We start from the raw sequence: 22844 nt of genomic DNA on the forward strand, positions 1-22844 counted from the left end.
CCTGTATCTCAAGTAACTTCTTGTGTATGGACTGCAGATTCACAACTCTGTCTTGGAGTGTAGTACTCTCTGTCTCTGGAGAAGAGTTGCATCATCTGAGTGCTCAGATAAATTTTTGCCAACTTCTTCCCTGTGCTTTCCATATATCTACCTAATTTTTCACTGACTATCTGTATCTCTTGCAAAATTAGTTGGAAAGTGGTATGCTGGATACCTTCATCATCTGGTAAGGATCACCTGCATAAGTTTTTATTTTCATCCACTGCATTTGATATGCACTGGACAGAATTGGGTAGCTTTTGTTAAGATAATGGATATTTGCTCCTCTTCTTTGCTCTCTTTAGACATAGAGAGATGTGGGTCTCACATTAGCCAAATATAGGTGGCTAGATAGGCTCAGAAACAGGCTGAAGTTTCCCATTTATTAACTTCTGTACACAAGAACAGAGTCTGGGGTTTCAGTTTCTAGCCCACCTTACCACAAGTCTTCCACCCATTAATAGTATTATGTGATTAAACCCTCATTATTTGCAGACCAGTGGTGTAATGACATGAATTAGTCCCACCCCCTCAAACTTTTTGGTCCACTGTCTTGTGTTGTATTTCTTAAGCTGTTTTAGCAAATAGGGCATTTAGGGATATTATCTACATTTTCTCCGAATATGATGAAACAGGAAGACTCCCGAATTGTGTGTTGTCATATTTAGTTTAAGGTTATAGTGCATGTTTTGTGATGTATGTTGCAGTCATCCCATGTCATGAACCATCATATACATCACAGAACCTCCAGGTAAAATGTTAATGTACTCACAAAGAAAAAAGGATGCCTCGTTGGTGGTTTGGCATCACATAGGTACACCATGTTAAGGTCTTCAGCATTATGCCTGATGTACGATTTCGGCATATTCCTCATAAAATTGAACTAGTATATAGACATATTAGGAGCTTTCCTAGAAACTGACTGTATTTTCTAAAATAATGTTAAGTTATCACAGTTGATTTCTGTAGTGTAACAGACGTTTCTAAAATGTATGTTTATGTAATAGTGATATGTATGTAACACTACTGCTCTTTTAATACAAATGTGAGGCATTGGCTGTTTAAGAAAGTGTCTGTACCATAATGCAGTGTGAGTACTGAGCTGTGGATGGTTTGGTATGAGATGCTGAAATGGAAATATTGTTTATGCTATGATGCCATATTCTTTGTACAGAAGTTACCTTTTTATTTTTTTTTAGCAAAACCTGCACAAAATCCTGACATTTCTCAGATGATCCTCAATAGAAACAGTCTGTATTTCATAGCACCACTTGACAGTTTTCCATTATAAACGTAATGTTATCATAAGTATGTTATGATTCACTACCTACTTTTTTTCCTTGTTTATTAAGACCTAACTCTGTGTTTTACACATAGCAATTCCCACAGTATCTCTGCCATATCTCCGCTGGTGCCATTGTTTCACAGTAACTGTTCCTTTCATGACTGGCTGAACACTGCTGCTTTTCATAGTACTTGTAACTGTTAACACACATACAGGACGAGGTAGCTTTTGCACAGGTCAGCTGGTTAGTAGTTGACACAAAGCTCTGAGCAGCTGCACATTTATCCTTATGGTCCTGCTGTGACCCCTCTGTGTCACAGCACCCTGTGGGCAGCTGTACATTTATCTGTAGGGTGCTATGGAGGAGAAGGGTGACAACTTCAGCAGTATGTAACCCTTTCTTTATGGGCTTATTTTGCAAATGAGAGACTTAAATGTCTGCTTGCCTGTCAATAAACATTAGTTCTGGTGAAGAAATTACATTTGGTTAAGCTGTAGGGCCAGCAGATTGCACAAGGAAGACATGTTAGGCTTTAATGTCACCTGATGACCAGTAACACAGGACGTTTTTGCTAATTTGGTGATATTATCCCAGTATACATTACACTTTCTGTTTTAACATCAAAGGCCATTTTGCTCAATGGTTTGCCATGACCTGTTCCAGTCTGTTTATTTTCATTTCAGCATGCAGAAGCTTTATACAACTTATTTATAAGGTAGTACTGCTTTGAATGCTAATGTTTTGCTGCTATAAAGAAATGTTTGTATTTCCAGATAGTATAAAATTGGTTATGGTTAGCAATCTTCATGTAGATAGCAACAGAAATACAGAAACCTTGATGCATTTTGTTCTTTTTGTCTGCACAGGCCTCAGAAGCAATATTCCGAATGTTTGTTTCAAGAGGCATCATTCGACCAATAAAACATGGAGAGGTAAGTGTTGTTGTTTGCTGTGTATTTCATATTGAAGGTATTCCTGAAGGTGTACTGAACATGTAATATGTTCAGGTGTGAAGATTAATATACTTCTGGTGTTAGCTAAATTTATTTTTCTGTGGTTGGCAAACTGTTAAAAGTATAGGATGCTGGCAGATTTCTGTTCTAATGATTTAGGTTGAATTTATCCATATTGGCTATTCATAAATTTGGTAAAGCACTTAGTGCATTACTGTTATTTCGGGAAATGTGTGTTAATATTGTTGGTTGTAGCATTTGCTTTACGGATACAAGTTTCTTCTGACAACTTGAGTAAAATTATTGAGGGATGAAAAGTATATGCTACCTGCATCTTACTTCCCTTTGTTCATATGCAGCATTTCCTGTAGTTCAAATGCATACAGCCCGTTTCACATACACAGAAGCATTACATGGAGGATTCAATAACAGTATTTCTGTAGATTGAACATAGGAGGTATCAAGGTTAATCCAGAAAAGGAATCTTGAGATTCTCTTTTACTAAAACATTGCAGACTAATGTATCTTGAAAGGTACACAAGAAGCAGAAAATGTAATGTGAGCCAAAAAAAAAAAATTCTGAATTATTGTTGTTTGGCTTTATAACACCATTCTAGATAGATAGATATGTTAATGGTGTGTAAGATTTGTTGGGTAGTATTGGTAACAGCAGTAAAACTTCCCATGGATGGTCACAACATTCTGACTGAACAGAGAGGGCTTCCCTGTTTCCTTTCCTAGGACAGACATGAGTGATTCTGCCTTGCCCACTGAAGGAATCCCAACAACTGCAAAGGGCATGGCTAACCCTCAGTCCATAATGACTGTAGCAGTGATCAGTGTGATGACCACTAATGATTTTGCATAAAAACATGCTGGTTTGAAAGGAACACAAGAAGGTAAAAACACAGTAATTCGAGCAAAAAAAAATTACATCTGAATTCTTGTTGCTGTGTTTTATAACACCATTTGGATATCATTAAATGTTAATGGCAGGTAAGATTTACTGGGTAGTCCACAGCCAAAGCGAAGGAATAGCTTTCAGTGTGTTATTATCAAGACATTGACATTGTCATGTATTTTTGTAGGGTATAGCTCTTCTGAGATGCTAGGGACTGCTGGTAACACTAAAAGTGGTTAATGTATTTAGCAATGATTTTAATTGAACTGTTAAAAGAAAATTGATAGTCAAACGGGGGAAGTGTTTTATTAATTCTTAGCCTTTTTTCTGCAATAGGTTCCTTGTTTTAGAGTGTTCATTCCAAATTACATGTAGCAGTGATTTCAGAGTTTCCATTATAAACTGTTGACTGTTGTGGTTACCAGATCAGTACCATTTTTGGTAAAACAGCCCTATTATGCAGAGTTATGAAGAAGATCTGCTTTGAAAAAAAAAATGCAGTTGTATGCCAAACTGGTGAATGCCTATTCACCTTTGTCAGATGCTTGAAATAAAAAAAAATATCTTTTTAACTTGCAACCTTAAATATGCCCACCTTCTTTAATATTTCTCTCCCATCTCCCCACCCTTACTTAAATACTTTACACGAACAGAGAGCATTTGACATCCAGACAACAGTAAGACTGACACAGAAATTGCAACACTCTTCAACTCCTTTTTTACCAGCTCCATAGCAGAACTGACTAAATCCTTCTCCAATTCCTCCCCCATCCCAGGCCCAAAGCCTTCTTCACCTTCCATCCCTCACTCCAGCTCTTGTAACCACCCTCCCACCTTTATTCTACAACCCGTATCTACCACCAGTATCAAACAACTTCTTTCCAAACTCAAACCATGCTCCAATGCCCCCGATAACATCCCATCACTCTTTCTCAAGCTTGCAGCAGACGGGATCGCCATACCTATCAGCATTCTCATCAATAGATCCATCCAAGAATCTTATGTTCCCAAACTTTGGCGAGCTGCCCACATTCTGCCCCTCCATAAAGGAGGCAAAAATAATAACATTTCTAATTTTCGCCCAATAGCCATTCTTTCCCCTATTTCAAAAGTCCTTGAAAAATGTATCCACCAGCAACTCATGCCTCACCTCCTCAATAACCATCTCCTCTCTCCTACTCAACATGGGTTTCGCCTGGCCACAGTACCATAACTGCTCTCCTTTCCTTCCTAGACATTATCAACCATGCCCGTGATTCTGGAAATATTGTCTCCACTGTTCTACTTGACCTTTCCAAGGCATTCACACAATATCCCACACACTCCTTCTCAACCACCTTTCTAACCTCAATCTCTCCCACAACTCCCTTTCTTTGTTCAAAAGTTATCTCTCAGATAGATCCCAAGCTGTGAAATGGAAGACTGGTACCTCAGAATTCTTACCTACCCCTACCGGAGTCCCTCAAGGCTCTATTCTTGGGCCACTGCTCTTTAATATCTTTATCAATGATCTCCACTCTTCAATTCCTCAGTCTCAAATAGTGCAATATGCAGACGACTCCACTGTTATCTGCTCTGCCCTAGCCTTCCCGAGCTTCAAGCCAAAACCCAATTGGCCTTCACAACGACAGAAAATTGGATGCTTAATAACAATCTTTCCCTCAATGCCAATAAATCCCATATCATTCTCTTCTCCTCCTCAAAAGCTCTGACTCTTGATAAGTCATCCTTCAAAATTTCCAGCCTCTCCAGTCCCCAGTAGATGTTGTTAGTTGTGCAAAATTACTCGGAGTTACCATTGATGAACACCTGAAATTTAATACTCATATTCAACTAAACATAAAAACACATCAGAAGCTTGGTATGCTTTATAGAAATGCCAACTTTCTTACTCCATCTACAAGACTAACTCGCCACTACCTACCTTCTTCCTTCACTACTGTATGGTGCTCCTCTTCTAACCAATCTCTCCTCTTCTATCTCCTCAAAACTTGAAAGTTGCTACTACAAAATCGCCAAATTGCTACTAACTCCACTCATTCTACACACCATTGCATCTGCCTCCGTAGTCTCCAATGGCTAGAACTCCCTAATCTCCTCAATTACCTCCAACTTACTACTGCACACAAACTAATTTTTAAACCTACTGCTTGCCCTGCATTATCTAACATCTTGCCCTTATATACCCCTCACAGGCCCCTAAGATCCAGCCACCAGAATCGATTTCAGTATACAAACCCAAACGATCCCTGGCCAACTTCTACTTTCCTATACTACAGCTAAAAAATGGAACTTGCTTCCTTCCCTTCTAAGAGTCACTACAAGCTATGAACACTTCAAAGCTCTTCTCCATTCTCACCTCTCCCAAAACTGGAAATGTAATTGTATACTTCCTACCTAGATTGCTCACCTTGGCACCCCTCCTCTACTTCTTTATCACCACTCTCTTCCTGATTAAACCCTGTATTTATTCCTTTTAAGCGTTCTCCTCCCTCTGCCCACTTGCAGGTCTAGTCTCACAATTGAATCTTTTGCCTTTGTCATAAGGTATACTTTTGACTCAAACACAACATGAATATTGGTCTTTCCATACTTTTTCATCTTCCTCCTGTCACCTCTTCTCCTTTAAATTCATTACATCTTCTTCACTTCTCATCTGTTTTACTGCTCTTGCATTCAAGATCTATATATAATTTCCTTTTATCTCTCTCTACTTCACTAACAATACAGTTTCATAATTATATTAATTTCTGAAGTATACTGCCAAATGTACTACATTTTTGGAAATTGTTAAAGTGTTAATCTGTTAGAACACAGAGTGTTTTTGTGTGTAATGTATTTTTATGGAGCTTTTCTCCCCGGGCCTCCACTGAAAATGGGCTTTCGGGCCCAGTGGACTTCACCCGGTTATCAAACTGGAAATAAATAAATAAAATAAATAAATAAATAAATTTGCTTTGCATTGCCTGCCAATACCAGCTATCATAGTTTGTTCCATCATTAGCATCATATATGTCTGTATATTATTTGTACCATCTATTCTGTCACGGATCCCATCCGTATGGAGAGTATTCTTATAGAAAATGAATTAGTCATTTTTGTAGATTTTTAAACCCATTCTGTTTCATATCCTGCCAGTCAAGTTGTTTATGCAAGTACTTCATTCTAAGGGACCGTATATCTGATGTGATATTCGGTTTAAAAACTCTTTACATAAGATTTATTCTTTCTCTAGCCTTTTTTTGTCTAACAAGTGTGTTTATCAAAGTGTATAACATTTAGATAATTCCACCACACCTTTGTTAGCTTTATTTTCTTATTAGCTTATGTATTCCATTACACTGTGTTGAATACTGGTCGTGTGCCTCCTATTTCAGTTCTAGCATAATTAGAATATTATGTAAAGACAAAATATTCAGTGCCTAATATAGTTGTTATACGTATCACACATGCCTACTCACAGAAGCAGTATTGTTTTCCACAGTGTAATACATGTTAATTTAGAGTCTGCTGTTACATACAAGTCATCACAGGATTCTTCAACGTTTTGCTTACTCTTAGCCATTTGTAAGTAGTGCTAAGTCTCGCTAATTGTAACTTGTGACATCGTAGTATTTATGTTTTTTCTTTTCCTGTGCCTTATAACTACCCTGTCTAGTTTATGGATTAGACCCATTCATTCTCCCTATTAGTGGGACAGTAACGGTGTCGGTTGTCGTCGCTTCTTCCCTGACGTCAGTGCGACAGGGGTATAAAGGAACCGGCCGACACCATTTTCTTCAGTCTTTCTTGCCACGCGGTGCCCGAAGCAGAAGCAGTTCGCAAGTGCCGGTCGGCCAGCTCCTGAGATTACGAAAATTTGGAGACCGAAGTCTTCTTAAAAGCTAAGTACCCCGTTGGGGAACCTTTTCTTGCCTCAGACCGATGTCAGACAAAGTTAATAATTGTATTTCTTGTGGGAAGCAAATACCGCATAAGGATTTCCATTCCCTCTGTATACCTTGTTTAGGCCCAGACCACGAGGTCTCGGCCTGCCGCTTTTGTGCTACATTCAACAAACGCACTATTAAGCGTTGGGCGGAGTTCGCCCAGCATTATTTTGGAAAAGCTTTTAACTATACTATGTCGTCGGATACTCCGACTCCGGTTTTGTCTAAAAAACGAAAAGACAAGGACCGACACATGAGGTCCGCGGCCTCTACCAACACCACCCCAAAGCTGGCTACATGTGGTCCGGTTCTCAGTGAGGCGCCTACGCAGCCCCTGCCTACAGACGACCTGTCTTTGACGGTGTCTCCTGTACCCGAGGTCGCAGGCTCCTCGGCCCACACCCTGACTACAGATACCGAAGCCACTGTCGGCGTTGAAACTTAGAATGTGGACAGGTCCACCTCCACTCAAGGTGTCTTAAGACCTTCCTCTTCTTTCTCTATCAAGGCTTTCACTAAGTCTAAAGCAACCATGCACTCTAAGAGACCAGCTGCACAGGGCCCATCTCCAGGCCCCATGCCTAAGAAACAGATGCTTAAAATGGCTGAGGATTTAATTACTCTTATCAGAGGTTCTCAGCCCCCTCTGGACAAAAGGCCTAGAGTGGAGGAAGATTCCCCCTCCTCTGATCAGGGCTCCATTATTTCAGAGCACTCTGATGATCAGGAACATTCTTACTCCCCTTTTGAAGACTCTGATGCGGAGGAGTCCATCCCTTCTGTATCCCCCCCTGAGGATTACTCATTTGGGGAAACTTAGCACACCTTAAGGGTTACACTTCCACTGGGAAGGCCAGGATTATTCTGATTCCAAGAAAAGGCTCAGGGAATTTCTCTTACTTCCTCAGCACAGGCCTTTGGCTATACCTCCTGTCTTGGACATCCTAGATGATGTTTACTCGGAGGCCTGCCTTAACCCGGACTCTCTACCTCCAGCTCCGGTTAAGCCTGACAGGTACTACAGGGTCCCTGACTCACACCAATTTCTATACAAGAGCCATGCTGCTGACCCAGAAACCATCTCACAGGGCCCCAAGGGAATTAAGGCCTCCATTGCTAAAAATCCATTGCCTTCCGAGATAGATTCCAGATCCTTAGAAAGATGGGGAAAAAAGGTATATACCTCGGCTACCTTATCCATGAGGGCCTTAAACTGTCAGTTTCATATGCTAAAATACCAACAGTTTTTGTTATCACAATTGAAAAGTAAAATGTCACAACCTGAACAACCAGACTTGAAGGAGTTGTAGGACTTGATGCATAGTGCGGAACAAGTGGGTAAGCATACCTTACAATGTGGATTTGATGCTCTAGAGGCCTCATGCAGAGCTGCTGTTACAGGATCAGTCATACGTAGGCATGCCTGGCTCAAGGAACAAGCCTTGCCTGATCATGTCAAAGCTAAATTACTAGACGCTCCTCTTCAAAAGGATGTGCTATTTGGTGCTAATGCTGAGGAGGTATTAAGGAAAATGGAGGAAAAGGCTAAATCAATGCAAACTGTGAAAGAATTTCTACAGGTTCAACCCCCACGTTTTAGTAGAAATTGGCCTTCCAAAAACTGGTTCTTTCCTGCCACAGACAGACCCCAAAGAGGCAGATACAGGCGCCCGAGGGGCAGAGGACAATCCCAAGGATCGTACAGAGGCAGACAATGGCAAGCTCCTACACAAAGAGGTGGTGAGGATAACTCGCAATCTATCAGAAAGCAAACCCAATGACTTCCCCTTTGCATGCCAACCAGGTCTCAAATGGCAGCCCCCTTGGGAGGAAAGCTGGCATTATTTTCAAAAAAATTGGCATACTGTCACAAAGGACAAATGGATCCTGGACATTATAAACAGAGGCTACAAATTCCATTTTCACACCCTTCCAAAAATGAGAGGCATGCCAAACCTGCCACACAATCAAAGGGCAGAGGCACAAAGGCAAATTACAGATCTCATAAGCATGAAAGCTATTCAAGAGGTACCTACGCAGGAACAAGGTCAAGGGTTTTATTCCAGGCTATTTCTGGTGCCAAGGAAGGGAAAAGATTGGAGACCTATTCTGGATCTGTCCATCTTAAACACATTTCTACTCATACCAAAATTCAAGATGCTCACTCTACAGCAGCTTCTTCCCATGCTGGGCAAGGAGTCTTGGCTGGTAACATTGGACCTCAAGGAGGCATACCTGCATGTCCCAATCAGACAAAATTGCAGAAGATACCTCAGATTTCTTGCAGGTTCAACTCATTATCAATTCTCTGCATTACCCTTTGGCTTATCTACTGCGCCCAGAGTATTCATGAAATGCCTGGCTTCAGTAATTGCCTACTGCAGACTTCAAGGGATACAAATATATCCCTATTTGGATGACTGCCTGATTCAAGCGGACAGCAAACACATTCTTCTGAAACATCTGGCTTATGTAATAATGTTATTGAACTCTCTGGGATACACAGTCAACAAAAAGAAATCAAGACTGATACCCTCTCGGAAGATAATTTTCCTGGGTGCCAACTTGGACACAAACACCCAGATGGCCTACCTCACGCCAGAGAAGCAGGGGCAACTAATTCAATACTTCAGAGCACTAGCAAATTGCACCAGGCTTACTGCTAGGAAAATCCTGCAGGCTCTGGGATTCATGGCATCTTGCATCTTACTAATCCCATGTGCAAAGCTGCATATGAGGAAACTACAATGGTACCTGAAAAACATATGGTCTCAACACAGCCACAGTTTGGAAATGATAATACCACTAATTCCATGTCTGCAAAAGGAATTTCTGTGGTGGGCTCAAGCATGTCAAACAAACACAGGTCTTCCTTTCAGCAAGCCTCAAGCAAATCAAGTCATCACAACAGACGCCTCAGACTACGCCTGGGGGGCGCACATGACAGATCGGTGCATTCAGGGCAAATGGTCCCAAAAAGAAAAGCACCTTCACATCAATCAATAAGGGATGCTAGCAGTAATAAATGCTATTATAGCTTTCAAGAACTTTCTACAACCAGGTCAACTTTTGATAAGAACGGAAAACACCACAGTTATGTGGTACATAAACAAGCAGGGAGGAACACATTCTTACCCCCTATGCAGACTGGCCATGTCAATTTGGAACATGGCCATGGACCTACAAATGGATCTACAAGCACAGTACTTGCCAGGCAAGGAAAACACGCTGGCAGACAACCTAAGCAGGAATATGACAGATCCACACGAATGGAAGTTGCATCCAAAAGTTTTTACAGAAATAATCCAAGAATGGGGAAGGCCAGACATAGATCTATTTGCCTCCCACAAAAATCATCAATTGACAAAATTCTGCTCAAGGATCTTCCATCTAAAGGCCTGGAGAGTGGACTCTCTCTCTTTCAGCTGGGCATCAATGACAGTTTATGCCTTCCCACCTCTTCCTCTGCTGCCCAAAGTGCTATTGAAGACCAGAGCAGACAGACCAAAGATGATCCTCATTGCTCCGGACTGGCCAAGACAACACTGGTACCCACTCCTGAGGAGCCTGAAGCATTCCCCACCATGGACCCTGCCTCTAATACCTCTTCTTCTGACTCAACACAGCTTCAAAACTCTTCACAGTCAGCTAAAAACACTCAATCTAGCCGCATGGAAGATTCCTTAGCATCACAGCAGGCCCTACTCTCCAAGGAGGTGCAGGATGTCATTTTGGAGGCCAGAAGGTCATCAGCTGGAAATGCTTACTCCGCAAAATGGAAACGTTTTTGTACCTGGAATGAGAAAAGGGGCCAGGACCCTGGAAAACTGAATTTACCACAAATACTACAATATTTGACTGAACTGCTAAGCAGTGGACTTTCTTTCACCTCCATCAAAAGCCATACCTCAGCCATCTCTGCAGAATACAACACTGATCCACCTTTATTCTCTCACCCTCTCTTAAGACAGTTCCTCAGAGGGGCTAAGAAAGTTACTGTTTGTCGTTTTTGCATTTAAGTTACCTGTAACACATTGCACTTGTTACCTGGCACTTGCTCACTAAAGCAATTATAAGTCAGCACTAAAAATTAAAAGCACTACACCCTCGCTCCCCATTGGCCCTTGTTTTCAATTATAAAGGAATTCCCAATATTATTCTAGCATGTCCAAAGGTCAGTTGTCAATCTCCTCTCTGGTCCAGCTGGTGAATATGGGAATCTTGAGGCAATGTTACAACTGCCTCATGTACAGAGACAACCCTCTCCTCCTCCCAACAAATTCCAACACATGTGAGAGATGCAACCATATAGCCAAACTGGAGGCTAAGCTCTCTCAACTCAGTACTGGCAAAACCAGTCAGGAGGAGAAGGAAACCACACTCACTACAATTCCAGTCTCACATAGACCTACCACGACAGCAAACCAAACACATAATCACACAAAAACATACTCGGAGGCTCTAAATAAAGATCTGCCTAAGCAACAGAGACCTCCAAAGCAGACACCCAAGCAACCGCTACCACAAAAAAAAACACGTGCAACACATATCTCACAAAGCCAGTGTGCCGAACAGTCACAGCCCTTAAGGCTAAACAACACACCTGATACACTTGTAATAGGTGACTCTATCGTCAGGCACACTGACGTCCCGCTCACCAGGCTGAACAAGGAGAAGGTCACGGTGAGCAGCCTGTCTGGCGCTAGGATCCGCCACATAACACAAGCACTCAGGTCACTCCAAGGCAAGTACAAATATGACTCAGTCATTGTCCATGCTGGTGTGAATGACCTGAGACACCTCCCTGGACTACATGAAAAGAGACATAGAGGAGCTCTCTGAGCATGTAGCCCAGGCTGGTATGACCCTGACCTTGAGTAGCATCTTACCCTCACCAAGAATGATGCCACAGTATGAAGACAAGATGATCAATTTCAACAATTGGCTTAAGTATTGGTGTCATTCAAAGGGGATCCAATGCCTATCAGCTTGGGATGATATGCACGACAAGCCACGATGCTTTGCTAGGGACGGCTTGCACCTGTCACCCCTGGGCTTTCGGATATTGGCAAAGGCTCTTGCTACCCCCATAGTGCCTTTTTTAGGCAAGGCTCAAAAGACAAACCCACCTACAGCTACTCAACGCTAGAAGTCTAAACCTCAAGATGCACGCACTCGAAACTCTCCTTAGCATGGAGAACATCGATATCTGTGCAGTAACAGAAACCTGCATTTCACTGAAGAAGGCTCCTAGGAGCCGAAACCGGTTTGAATATTTGTGGTTTTTTCCACTATGGACTTATAAGGTGATATTTTTTTCACTTTTTTCAATAAAGAAATTTGGATGTGACTGTGGCTTCTTCTTGCTGGCTTATTTGTGTTGTCCCGAGAGCACCCCAGCACTACCAGGTTATACCTCATACCATGCTTTTCGGCCCCAAAACTTGGACCGAACCACAAAAGGAGGGGGAGTATCGATATTCATCAAAGATACCCACACCTCCAGGTTGGTGGCAAAGCACAAAGCATCAGAGACTATCCATGTGCAACTAACAGTGGGTAAAACTGCCTTCCAGTTTATAGCCTGCTACAGACCACCCTCCCAAACCCAGGAACCCCACTCGGCCTTCCTGAGAACACTGGAAAATATGAAGGTCTCTCCGAACACCATTATATTGGGCGACTTCAACTACCCAAACATAGATTGGGAGCATTACTCTAGCTCCAACACCCTTGCCCAAAGGTTCCTAGAATTCATAAACTCAAATGCTATGGAACAACTTGTTACCACTCCCACAAGAGGGGAAAACATACTGGACCTGATCATCACCAACATGGGGACTCTATGCTCCAGACCAGAAGTGTATCCCTCACTGGTAAGATCAGACCATAAACTGATCTCACTGGATATTCACATCCTGACCCCACCCCTTGCCCAGAAAACCACAGTGAAAAACTTCTCTAAAGCAAATTTCACACTCCTCAAAACCGAGGTGGAATCCTTCAAAGCTCCCGGGCCTGTGGAAAATACGGCCCAGACCGCAGAATCCTTTATAAATGCATTCTATGAACACCTTCAGGACTGCATGGATCATGCAATCCCAAATAAAACCAAGACCCAATCATCCAAAGGCAGACGACCTGTCTGGTGGACCCCAGCCATAAACAAACTATACAATAGAAGGAGGAAGCTACTACATGATAGAGCAAAATCCCAAAAAGGGAAGGCATCTCTGATCAGTATTAGCAAAAAACTAAGGGCACTCATAAAATCGTCAAAGGCCAGCTTCGAGAGAAAAATTGCACAGGATACTAAGGATAATCACAAGGCTTTCTTTAGTTATGTTAGGAACCTGGGTGGGAATTCCCAGATATGCTCAGAATTAGTCCAAAATGACAAAAATACACTGATCCCACAGACATTGCCAACATCCTAGCTGACAGGTTCAGCGCAAACTTCTCCCCCCCACCAAAAGGGCAAATATCTATCCCAGCAGAGTGCTGCCCCCCTGACATCTCAGATGCTCAGGTGGGAGCCGCCCTCTCCAAAGCAAAAAACACAGCATCAATGGGACCAGACGGTGTCCCAGGCTGCATCCTACATGAACTCCAAGAAGAGCTAAACCCAAACATAAAACTACTGTTCAATCTCAGCCTTACTACAGGATATGTACCCAAAGAGTGGCGTACAGCAACAGTGGTCCCTCTCCACAAAGGTGGTGCCTCAACGGACCCTGGAAACTATCGCCCATAAGCCTGACTAGCTTGGTCTGCAAAGCTATGGAAAGGATCATCATGGACCTCATAAATAAAGATATTGGGGACCTACAGACACTGGATCCTACCCAGTTTGGCTTTGTTAAGGGCAGATCCTGCCTCTTAAACCTGGTTGACTTCTTTGAAACAGTCACCAAGGCCATTGAAGGGAAGGTGGTCCACACAGTCTATCTGGACCTCGCAAAAGCCTTCGATACAATACCCCACTCGGGCATTATAGATAAGCTCACTAGCTTAAATATAAACCCCTATGTCACTAGATGGGTTGCAAACTGGCTCAAGGACAGAACCCACATGGTCAGAATTGCTGGAGCCATGTCAGACTCCAAACCAGTTACAAGTGGTGTCCCACAAGGCTCAGTCCTGGGACCTCTCTTGTTTGGTATATATTTCTCGGAGGTACAGGCCAACACGGAAGGACTGTGGCTGACCAAGTTCGCAGATGACTGCAAACTGGGCGCCATAATCGACTCTCCAGCCGACACAAGCATCCTCCAAAAAGGCCTCGTAGAAACAGACAACTGGTGCCAGAGCCATGGCCTCAAGCAAAATGCCAAAAAGTGTATAGTCATCCCCTTTGGCAAAAACAAAGTGCCCACAAATTACCACATAGGTGGTAATCCATTAAGTACAGAAGAAGTAATTAGGGACCTGGGGACCCAAGTTGATAGCAATCTCTCATTTGACAACCACGTGGCCAAAGTGGTTAGAAAACATTTTATATAGCCCACCTAATCATGAAGGGATTCACATCTAGATTAGGGGAGGTCATCGTGCCTCTTTACTCATCCCTCATCAGGCCCATAATTGAGTACAATTCCCCTTTTGGGATGTACCTTACCAAACACCTGCAGCAACTGGAAAGACCCCAAAAGTACCTCACCAAGAGGATCAAAGGGCTCAAACAGATGCCATATGCTGCCCGGTTAAAGAAACTCCAGCTCTACTCAGTGGCATACCGCCTGCTCAGAGGTGACCTGTGCCTGACGTATAAGGCCATGTCCAACCCGGAATTAAGAGACATGCTGCACCTCAAAAAATCCAAATCCCATCGAGCTACACGCTCGAGAGACTTGAACCTCAGTACTGAAATAAATAGGATATGCTGGAGGGACAGATTCATAACCCAGAGGCTCCCTTCACTCTGGAATAAAATCCCAGTCCAGGTTAGGCAGAGTCCCTCATTGACTCTTTTCAAGAGGAATCTTGATGAGTGGATGGGAGATCGTAGGTTTACCCCGGGTATCACTTCTGTGTCACTGTTAGACAGAGGCACAGTATACTAACCTCGAAAAAGGGCATAGCAAAATTAATTTAAAATGGGTGGCGAAAGCCAAACATACTCTGGCTAGGCTTATAAATGCCCTAGGGCAGATAGCCTAGTATGAACCTATGAACCTATAAGAATTTAAGACCTCCAAGGAAACAACCAATACCTGCTTGGGATCTTAATTTAATTCTGGAAAAACTGACCCTGCCTCCTTTTGAGCCAGCTGCTTCATCAGATTTGCAATATTTGTCCTGGAAAACAGCTTTCCTTCTGGCTATCACCTCAGCTCGTAGAGTTTCAGAATTACAGGCTCTCATGGCTGTCCAGCCTTTTATCATCTTCCATCAGGACAGAGTTTCCCTACGAACCAACCCGTCCTTTATGCCTAAAGTGGTATCCAGGGTAGCTTTAAATCAGGCCATACACTCACCTACTTTTTATCCTAATCCTCAAAACAAAGGGGAGAGATTACTACATTCCTTGGACATCCACAGACAACTGCGTTATTATTTGGACAGAACAAAGCCTTTCAGAAAATCAGAACAGCTCCTTGTGGCCTATGCAGTAGGAGCTCAAGGAAAGCCAATTTCCAAACCGACAATTTCAAAATGGATAGCCCACTGCATACGCTTTTGCTATTCCTTTCATGGCAAAACTGTATCTACAGGTGTTAGAACTCATTCCACCAGGGCCACAGCCACCTCTGCAGCCTTCCTCAGAGGAGTTCCTACCAAGGATATTTTGGAAGCAGCCACTTGGAGTTCTGTGCATACCTTCTCCAAGCACTACAACCTACCATTATACTCCAAATCTAGAGCAGGCTTTGCCACTGCAGTCTTGCAGGGCATTTTGGCTCCTCCTAGTTACACCTAGTGCCTACCACCCCTTTCTTAGCTTTGGGATTCTACCCATCTGTTAGGACTGCAGCTGTATGCACGATGAACATAGTACAGTTTTGTACCTACCATAAATGTAGATGTTCGAGTGCTAATACAGCTGCAGTCCAGGTTTCCCTCCCTCCTTCCACTCTATGGGTATTCTTTTATGGTGTATTTGCTTGCAACTACTGTTTTTTTGATTATATTGCATTGCATTATTACCTAATTTTATGTATTGCCTTCCTTCTGGGGGCACCTGACATCTGGGGCAAGATAAACTGAAGAAAATGGCGTCGGCTGGTTCCTTTATACCCCTGTCGCACTGACGTCAGGGAAGAAGCGACGAAAACCGATGCCGGACCTAGTCTTTGGAATTCGGCTGACCGGGGACCCGCCTGACGGCAGGAGAACCCATCTGTTAGGACTGCAGCTGTATTAGCACTCGAACATCTACATTTATGGTAGGTACAAAACTGTACTTTCTTGGTACCCAGGAAGGACAAAGCCTGGAGACCAATACTGGACCTATCTATTCTAAACATATATCTGGATATTCCAAAATTCAAAATGTTGACTCTACAGCAGCTTCTGCCCATGTTGGGCAAGAAGGCTTGGCTTGTGGCTTTAGATCTAAAAGAGGCATACCCGCATGTCCCAGTCAGACAAACATGCAGAAGATACCTCAGATTCAAAGCTGGCTCAATGCACTACCAATTCTCTGCACTGCCCTTTGGCTTATCTGCTGTGCCCAGGGTCTTCACAAAGTGCCTGGCACCAGTAATTGCATACTGCAGACAAAGAGAAATACAAATATATCTTTATTTGGACGACTGCCTCATCCAAGCAGAGAACAAGGATATTCTACTACAGCATCTGGCATTTGTAAAGACATTACTGCCATGCCTAGGGTACACAGTCAACGAACAAAAATCAAAACTAGTACCCTCTCAAGAGATAATATTCCTGGGTGCAAGCTTAAATACAACTGCCCAGATGGCTTATCTCACGCCAGACAAACAAAGGCAACTGACTACCTATTTCAAACTGTTGGCAACAAAGGCCCAGTTATCTGCAAGAAAAATTCTGTGGGCTTTGAGCTTCATGGCATTCCTGCATTCTACTAATTCCATATGCAAGACTGCAATATGAGGAAACTTCAGTGGTACCTAAAAACTGTTTGGACTCAACATTGCCACAGCCTGGAAACAATAGTTACTCTCATTCCCTGCCTGCAACAGGAGTTTCGATGGTGGGCAAAGGCCTGTCATCAGAACAAGGGACAGTCATTCACTCTACCCCCTGCCACACAGACTTTAACAACGGATGCATCGGATTATGCCTGCGGAGCCCACATGGCAGGAAGATGTATTCAAGACACATGGTACGCAAACCAAATGCATCTCCATATCAATCAAAAAGAGATGCTAGCTGTTCAAAATGCCCTGACAGCCTTCAAGGACCTACTTCATCCGGGACAACTACTGATAAAGACAGACAATACCACGGTCATGTGGCACATAAACAAGCAGGGAGGCACTCATTCTTACCCCCTTTGCAGACTTTGTGAGACACAGCATTGACTTACCAAGTATATCTGCAGGCACAATTCCTACCAGGAAATGTAAATACTCTGGCAGACGAACTAAGCAGAAACCTCATGGATCCCCACGAGTGGAAATTGGATCTGCAAGTCTTCAGCATGGTAACAAGAAAATGGGGATGCCCAAACATAGATCTGTTTGCATCACCTCACAACTACCAATTAAAGAGATTCTGCACAAGGACTTATCACAGACAAGCATGGAAAGTGGATGGCCTATCTTTCAGCTGGAAAAACTTAACAGTATATGCCTTTCCTCCTCTGCCTCTCCTCCCCAAGGTACTCCTAAAGGTCAAACAGGAGAAGCCAAAATTGATTCCGATTGCTCCAGACTGGCCTCGCCAGCACTGGCATCCAATCCTAACGAACTTTCAATGCCCAGCCTGGACCTTACCTCAAGTACCTCATCTACTGTCCCAGCACAACAATCAGATCCTGCACAGCCAACTCAAGACCTTAAATCTGGCAGCATGGAGGATAATGTAGTCATACAAAACACACCTCTCACTCAGGCGGTGATGGATGTCATTTTGGAGGCCAGGAGGCCTAGTACTAGAAAATCCTATGCTGGAAAATGGAAGAGATTTTGTGCTTGGAACCAGGCACAAGGAATTGACACTGCTGTACCAAACATTCCTCAGATTTTGCAATACTTGACTGAGATGCTGAACAAAGGCCTATCTTTTTCATCTATAAAAATTCATGCCTTTGCCATTTTGGCTCATTACAATACAGAGCCACCAATCTTTTCTCATCCTTTATTAAGGCAGTACCTCAGAGGGGCCAAAAATTTAAGGCCTCCACGGAGATCACCAATACCTGCATGGGACCTCAATTATGTCTTGGAAAAACTCACCCTGCTTCCTTTCGAGCCAGCTGCTACAGCTGATATAAAGTTTTTATCTTGGAAAACAGCTCTGCTCCTAGCAATAACTTCTGCAAGACGGGTCTCAGAGCTACAGGCACTCATGGCTGTGGAACCTTTTATAATTTTTTATACAGACAGGGTTTCTCTGCGGACAAACCCGACATTTATGCCTAAGGTAGTGTCCAGTGTGGCCCTTAACCAAACTATTCATCTGCCTACCTTTTATCCAAACCCACAGAATAAGGGGGAGAGAATTCTGCATTCTTTGGACATACACAGACAGCTATGTTTCTGTTTGGACAGAACCAAAGCTTTCAGAAAGACAGAGCAATTACTAGTGGCATATGCTGCAGGATCACAAGGAAAGGCTATCTCAAAGCAAACTATTTCAAAGTGGATAGGCCACTGCATTCATTTCTGCTATTCTCAACATAGCAAGCCAGTACTTAAGGGCATTAGGCCACATTCAACCAGAGCAGCAGCCCCTTCAGCAGCCTTCCTTAGGGGAGTACCAACCAAAGACATTTTAGAGGCTGCTACATGGAGTTCAGTGCACACCATCACAAAGCACCATCACTTACCACATTACTCTAAATCCAGGGCAGGCTTTGCCACTGCAGTTCTGCAGGGCCTAATAGCCGCTCCTAATGCTATTTAGCTCCAGCCTCCCAACCTTAGCTTTGGGATTCAACCCAATTGTAATGACTGCAACAGTGAAACACGAAGAACATAGTACACTTGTGTACACTTACCATAAATGTAGATGCTCGAGTGTATTCACTGTTGCAGTCAAGGTTACCCACCTGCCATCCCCCATGTCTTTGCTGGAACTTATCTGTACTTCTCTGTCCTCTACAACCTATGTAGTGTATTTGCTTGTAGATGAAGGCAAAATATATACTTTGGTGCATGCATGTTTTATTGACATATTTTTAAGCCTACCCTTTTGGGGGCACCTGACATCTGGGGCAAGAAAAACTGAAGAAAATGGCGTTGGCTGCATCTTTTATACCCCTGGCGCACTGACGTCAGGGAAGAGGCAACAGCAACCGACGCCGGACCTAGACTTTGGAATTCAGGCCGACTGAGGGTAGCCTGCCAGCAGGATAACCCAATTGTAATGACTGCAACAGTGAATACATTCGAACATCTACATTTATGGTAAGTGTACACAACTGTACTTTCCATGAGCTGCATGCTGGTGTACATCCCTTTTCCATGAGCTGCATGCAGGTGTACATCCCTGTTCCATGGGCTGCATGCAGGTGCACATCCCTGCTCCATGGGCTGCATGCAGGTGCACATCCCTGTTCCATGAGCTGCATGCAGGTGCACATCCCTGTTCCATGGGCTGCATGCAGGTGCACATCCCTGTTCCATGAGCTGCATGCAGGTGCACATCCCTGTTCCATGAGATGCATGAAGGTGCACATCCCTGTTCCATGAGCTGTATGCAGGTGCACATCCCTGTTCCATGAGCTGTATGCAGGTGCACATCCCTGTTCCATGAGCTGTATGCAGGTGCACATCCCTGTTCCATGAGCTTCATGCAGGTGCATATCCCTATTCCATGAGCTGCATGCAGGTGCACATCCCTGTTCCATGAGCTGCATGCAGGTGCACATCCTTGTTCCATGAGCTGCTTGCTATGCCACTCATTGGGACAGAGACATTTTGTGACTTAACATTTGAAACCGATGCACTGGTGATGAAATTTCTAAAACTGTGCGACAAAAAGAGGACATTTGTCAGTGGAACAATTATCTGTTTTCTGGTAGTAACTTAAATGTTAAAAAAATGTTACTTTGCAGTTTAGAACTAATGCACTGGAAGAAGATAATGTTTTAAAAATGCATTGAGGCTCTGTGTGAAACTGCTGATTATATTGTGAAAGTTAGAGATGAGAGATACTTGTGGAATGGAGGGTAGAGGTTTGAAGTTGTTTCAAATTGTGAAAAAAGCATGGTGAAACACTTGCCAAGTGTTATTTTTGTGGCTGGTCATAGAAGAACATTAAGATATGCTGGCCAGCCTAAATCAGGTTTCTTTTGTAAAGACTTTTCTCATATAATTAATGATTTTGACAAGGTGCAATTTAACTAGTGTGTGGGAAAGGACATTGAGGAAGAAGGTGTGTGCCTGAATGCTGGTTGTGTAATCAATGGGACACCTCTGAATGGATTGTCAAGGGCAAACAGTAAATAATGAAACAGGAAAAGGGAAAAACACATGAGCAAGGACAACAAGAGGGTGGGGAGTGAGTGAACTAGGTGAAGAATTAAAAAAATATGAAGGCAAAAAATGAGTGGGAGAGAGAGAATGCAAGCAGGAAGAGAGATGAGAAGGCGGCAATGATACTGTTCATTTTTTGATGTTCTGGCTAGTGAAAAATCTGATTTTGAGGATCAAAGATTATTTCTACATAAACCCAGAAAAAAAACATATTCAACTAGGGAAAGAGTAAAAATAAAAAGACACCCAAAAGGTTAAAAAAAATTCCCCATAACTTACAAAGAAGGAAAAGCAACAGTTTTAGAGTACTGTTAGTAATTGTGAACAGTATTATTAACACTTTAAGAAGGACAGGGATACTGGTATGGTGAACTAAATTTGATATGGATGTTAGTCTGTTAGAGGATGTTAGATTCCTGACACGTGAAGAAAGACTGCAAACAGGAAAATAGTGGGGTGGAAATAGAATATGTAACTTAGGAGGTGAGCATTGGTCTAGAGTGGCTATGTTGTATAAGAAAACAGTGAAAATACCAACATGAATATTATAATTGCATGGGACTTTAATTGTGATTTAAGAGGGATGTAAAAAGAAAGGGAAAGATGTAAAAATGTGGTAAATTAGCTGTGTGAAACAAAAATCATTGGACTTCTACAAGGGTCACTTGGATCTGAAGTAGATTATTTTGTATTATCAGAAGGCTTGGGGGTAGCAGATGGTGATACAGTTGTGATGGACTTTTCAGACCATTTAGCAATGTGGATGGAGGTGATGGAAGAAAAGGGAGTATATTAAAATAGGAACGGAAAGGGAATAAAAAGAATGCATGAGGAATTATAGGATTAAATAGAGTAGAAAGCATTGCAGTTATGGAAGGATTATATAACCATGAAGGACTTCTAGAAAACTGATCTGAATGGTGGATTTAATTAAAAAATAATATAAAAGTGTTTTTTTTTTAATGACAGGATGATGTAAGAAAGGAAGAGCAAGTGAAGTACAGGAAAATGTATAGAAATGAATTACAGAATTAAAAGAGTAACGTAAGAGACTATTATGATATGGAAAAAGAAATCTGGAAAAGAAATCAAGAAAAAATTAAGTCATTACTGTTTAGGCAGAGGTGATATTTCAAAGGAAGAAGGGATGATGTATTTGCCTATTCAAGTAAAATAGTTAAGGAGGATATTAGTATAACGAGGGAAATGAAAAATGTAAAAGGGGAGCTAAAACACAAATGAGTATTGTACTACAGCATGCAGAAAAATGTACGAGAGTAAAAAGATGGGAAATATCAGAAATTGGAAAGTAAAAATAAACTCCAGAATAAGTTAAGGAAGAATATGAAAAATAAATTACTGTTAGTGAATTGGATGATGTACTTAGTAAAGTAAATGTTGAGTCAGTATCAAGCCCAGATGGTATAAGGTATGGCACGTACAAGGAATTAATGGATTGACAAAAGGGGGGATTTGTAAATGTACTGAATATATGGCTGAAGGAAAGGTTTGTTTTTCAAGAGTTGTATAGTGGGATATTAAATTTATATGGAAGAAAGACGAGATGAATTAAATAAAAAAATGGAAACATTATTACATGTAATAACACAGATTATAAGATTTATGAGAATAATACATAGGAGAATGGCTGGAAGGATGAGGGATATTATGGAATTGAGTATAGTTGGTATAAAAGGGCAGGGATGTCAAGAACTGTTATTGGTTGTGAGAGAAATTGTAGGTGATATAAGTAGAAGGGATGATGTGAAATTTACAGTAGGTGATATTAGCAAGGCATTTGATACAGTTTTGTGGGATTTTATGGAGAAGTATAGAATAGGTAATAGAATTAGGAGAATGTGTATGTCAGCATATCAAAATAATAGAGTGAGATTGTTAGAGAATGGGTGGCTGAATAAAGAAATATGCATGAAGTGTGGTATAAGTCAAGTATGTCCCATGAGTGGAATATTGTTTACAATAGTAAATAATGTGATAGTGAGTAAAGTATCTTGTAAAATGAAGCTGGATATGTGATGTAAAAGGAAGTGGCAATTTCAGTAGTTTTGACATATGCAGATGATATAGATGTAGTTGCTAAGAACAAAATC

General features: G+C 42.2%; 1 protein-coding gene across 1 annotated transcript in view; it reads left to right on the forward strand.

Moving 5' to 3' along the window:
* TMEM135 (transmembrane protein 135) overlaps positions 1-22844 on the forward strand; it is a 2670197-nt gene that overhangs the window by 1304699 nt on the left and 1342654 nt on the right. Inside the window, exon 5 of the mRNA XM_044071311.1 lies at positions 2192-2257. Coding sequence (XP_043927246.1) covers positions 2192-2257 — 66 coding nt within the window. The remainder of the gene's footprint in view (positions 1-2191; positions 2258-22844) is intronic.

This window comes from Protopterus annectens, chromosome 5.part0 (genome assembly GCF_019279795.1).
Source record: "Protopterus annectens isolate FY-2018-M chromosome 5.part0, PAN1.0, whole genome shotgun sequence".
Taxonomy (NCBI): Eukaryota; Metazoa; Chordata; order Ceratodontiformes; family Protopteridae; genus Protopterus; species Protopterus annectens.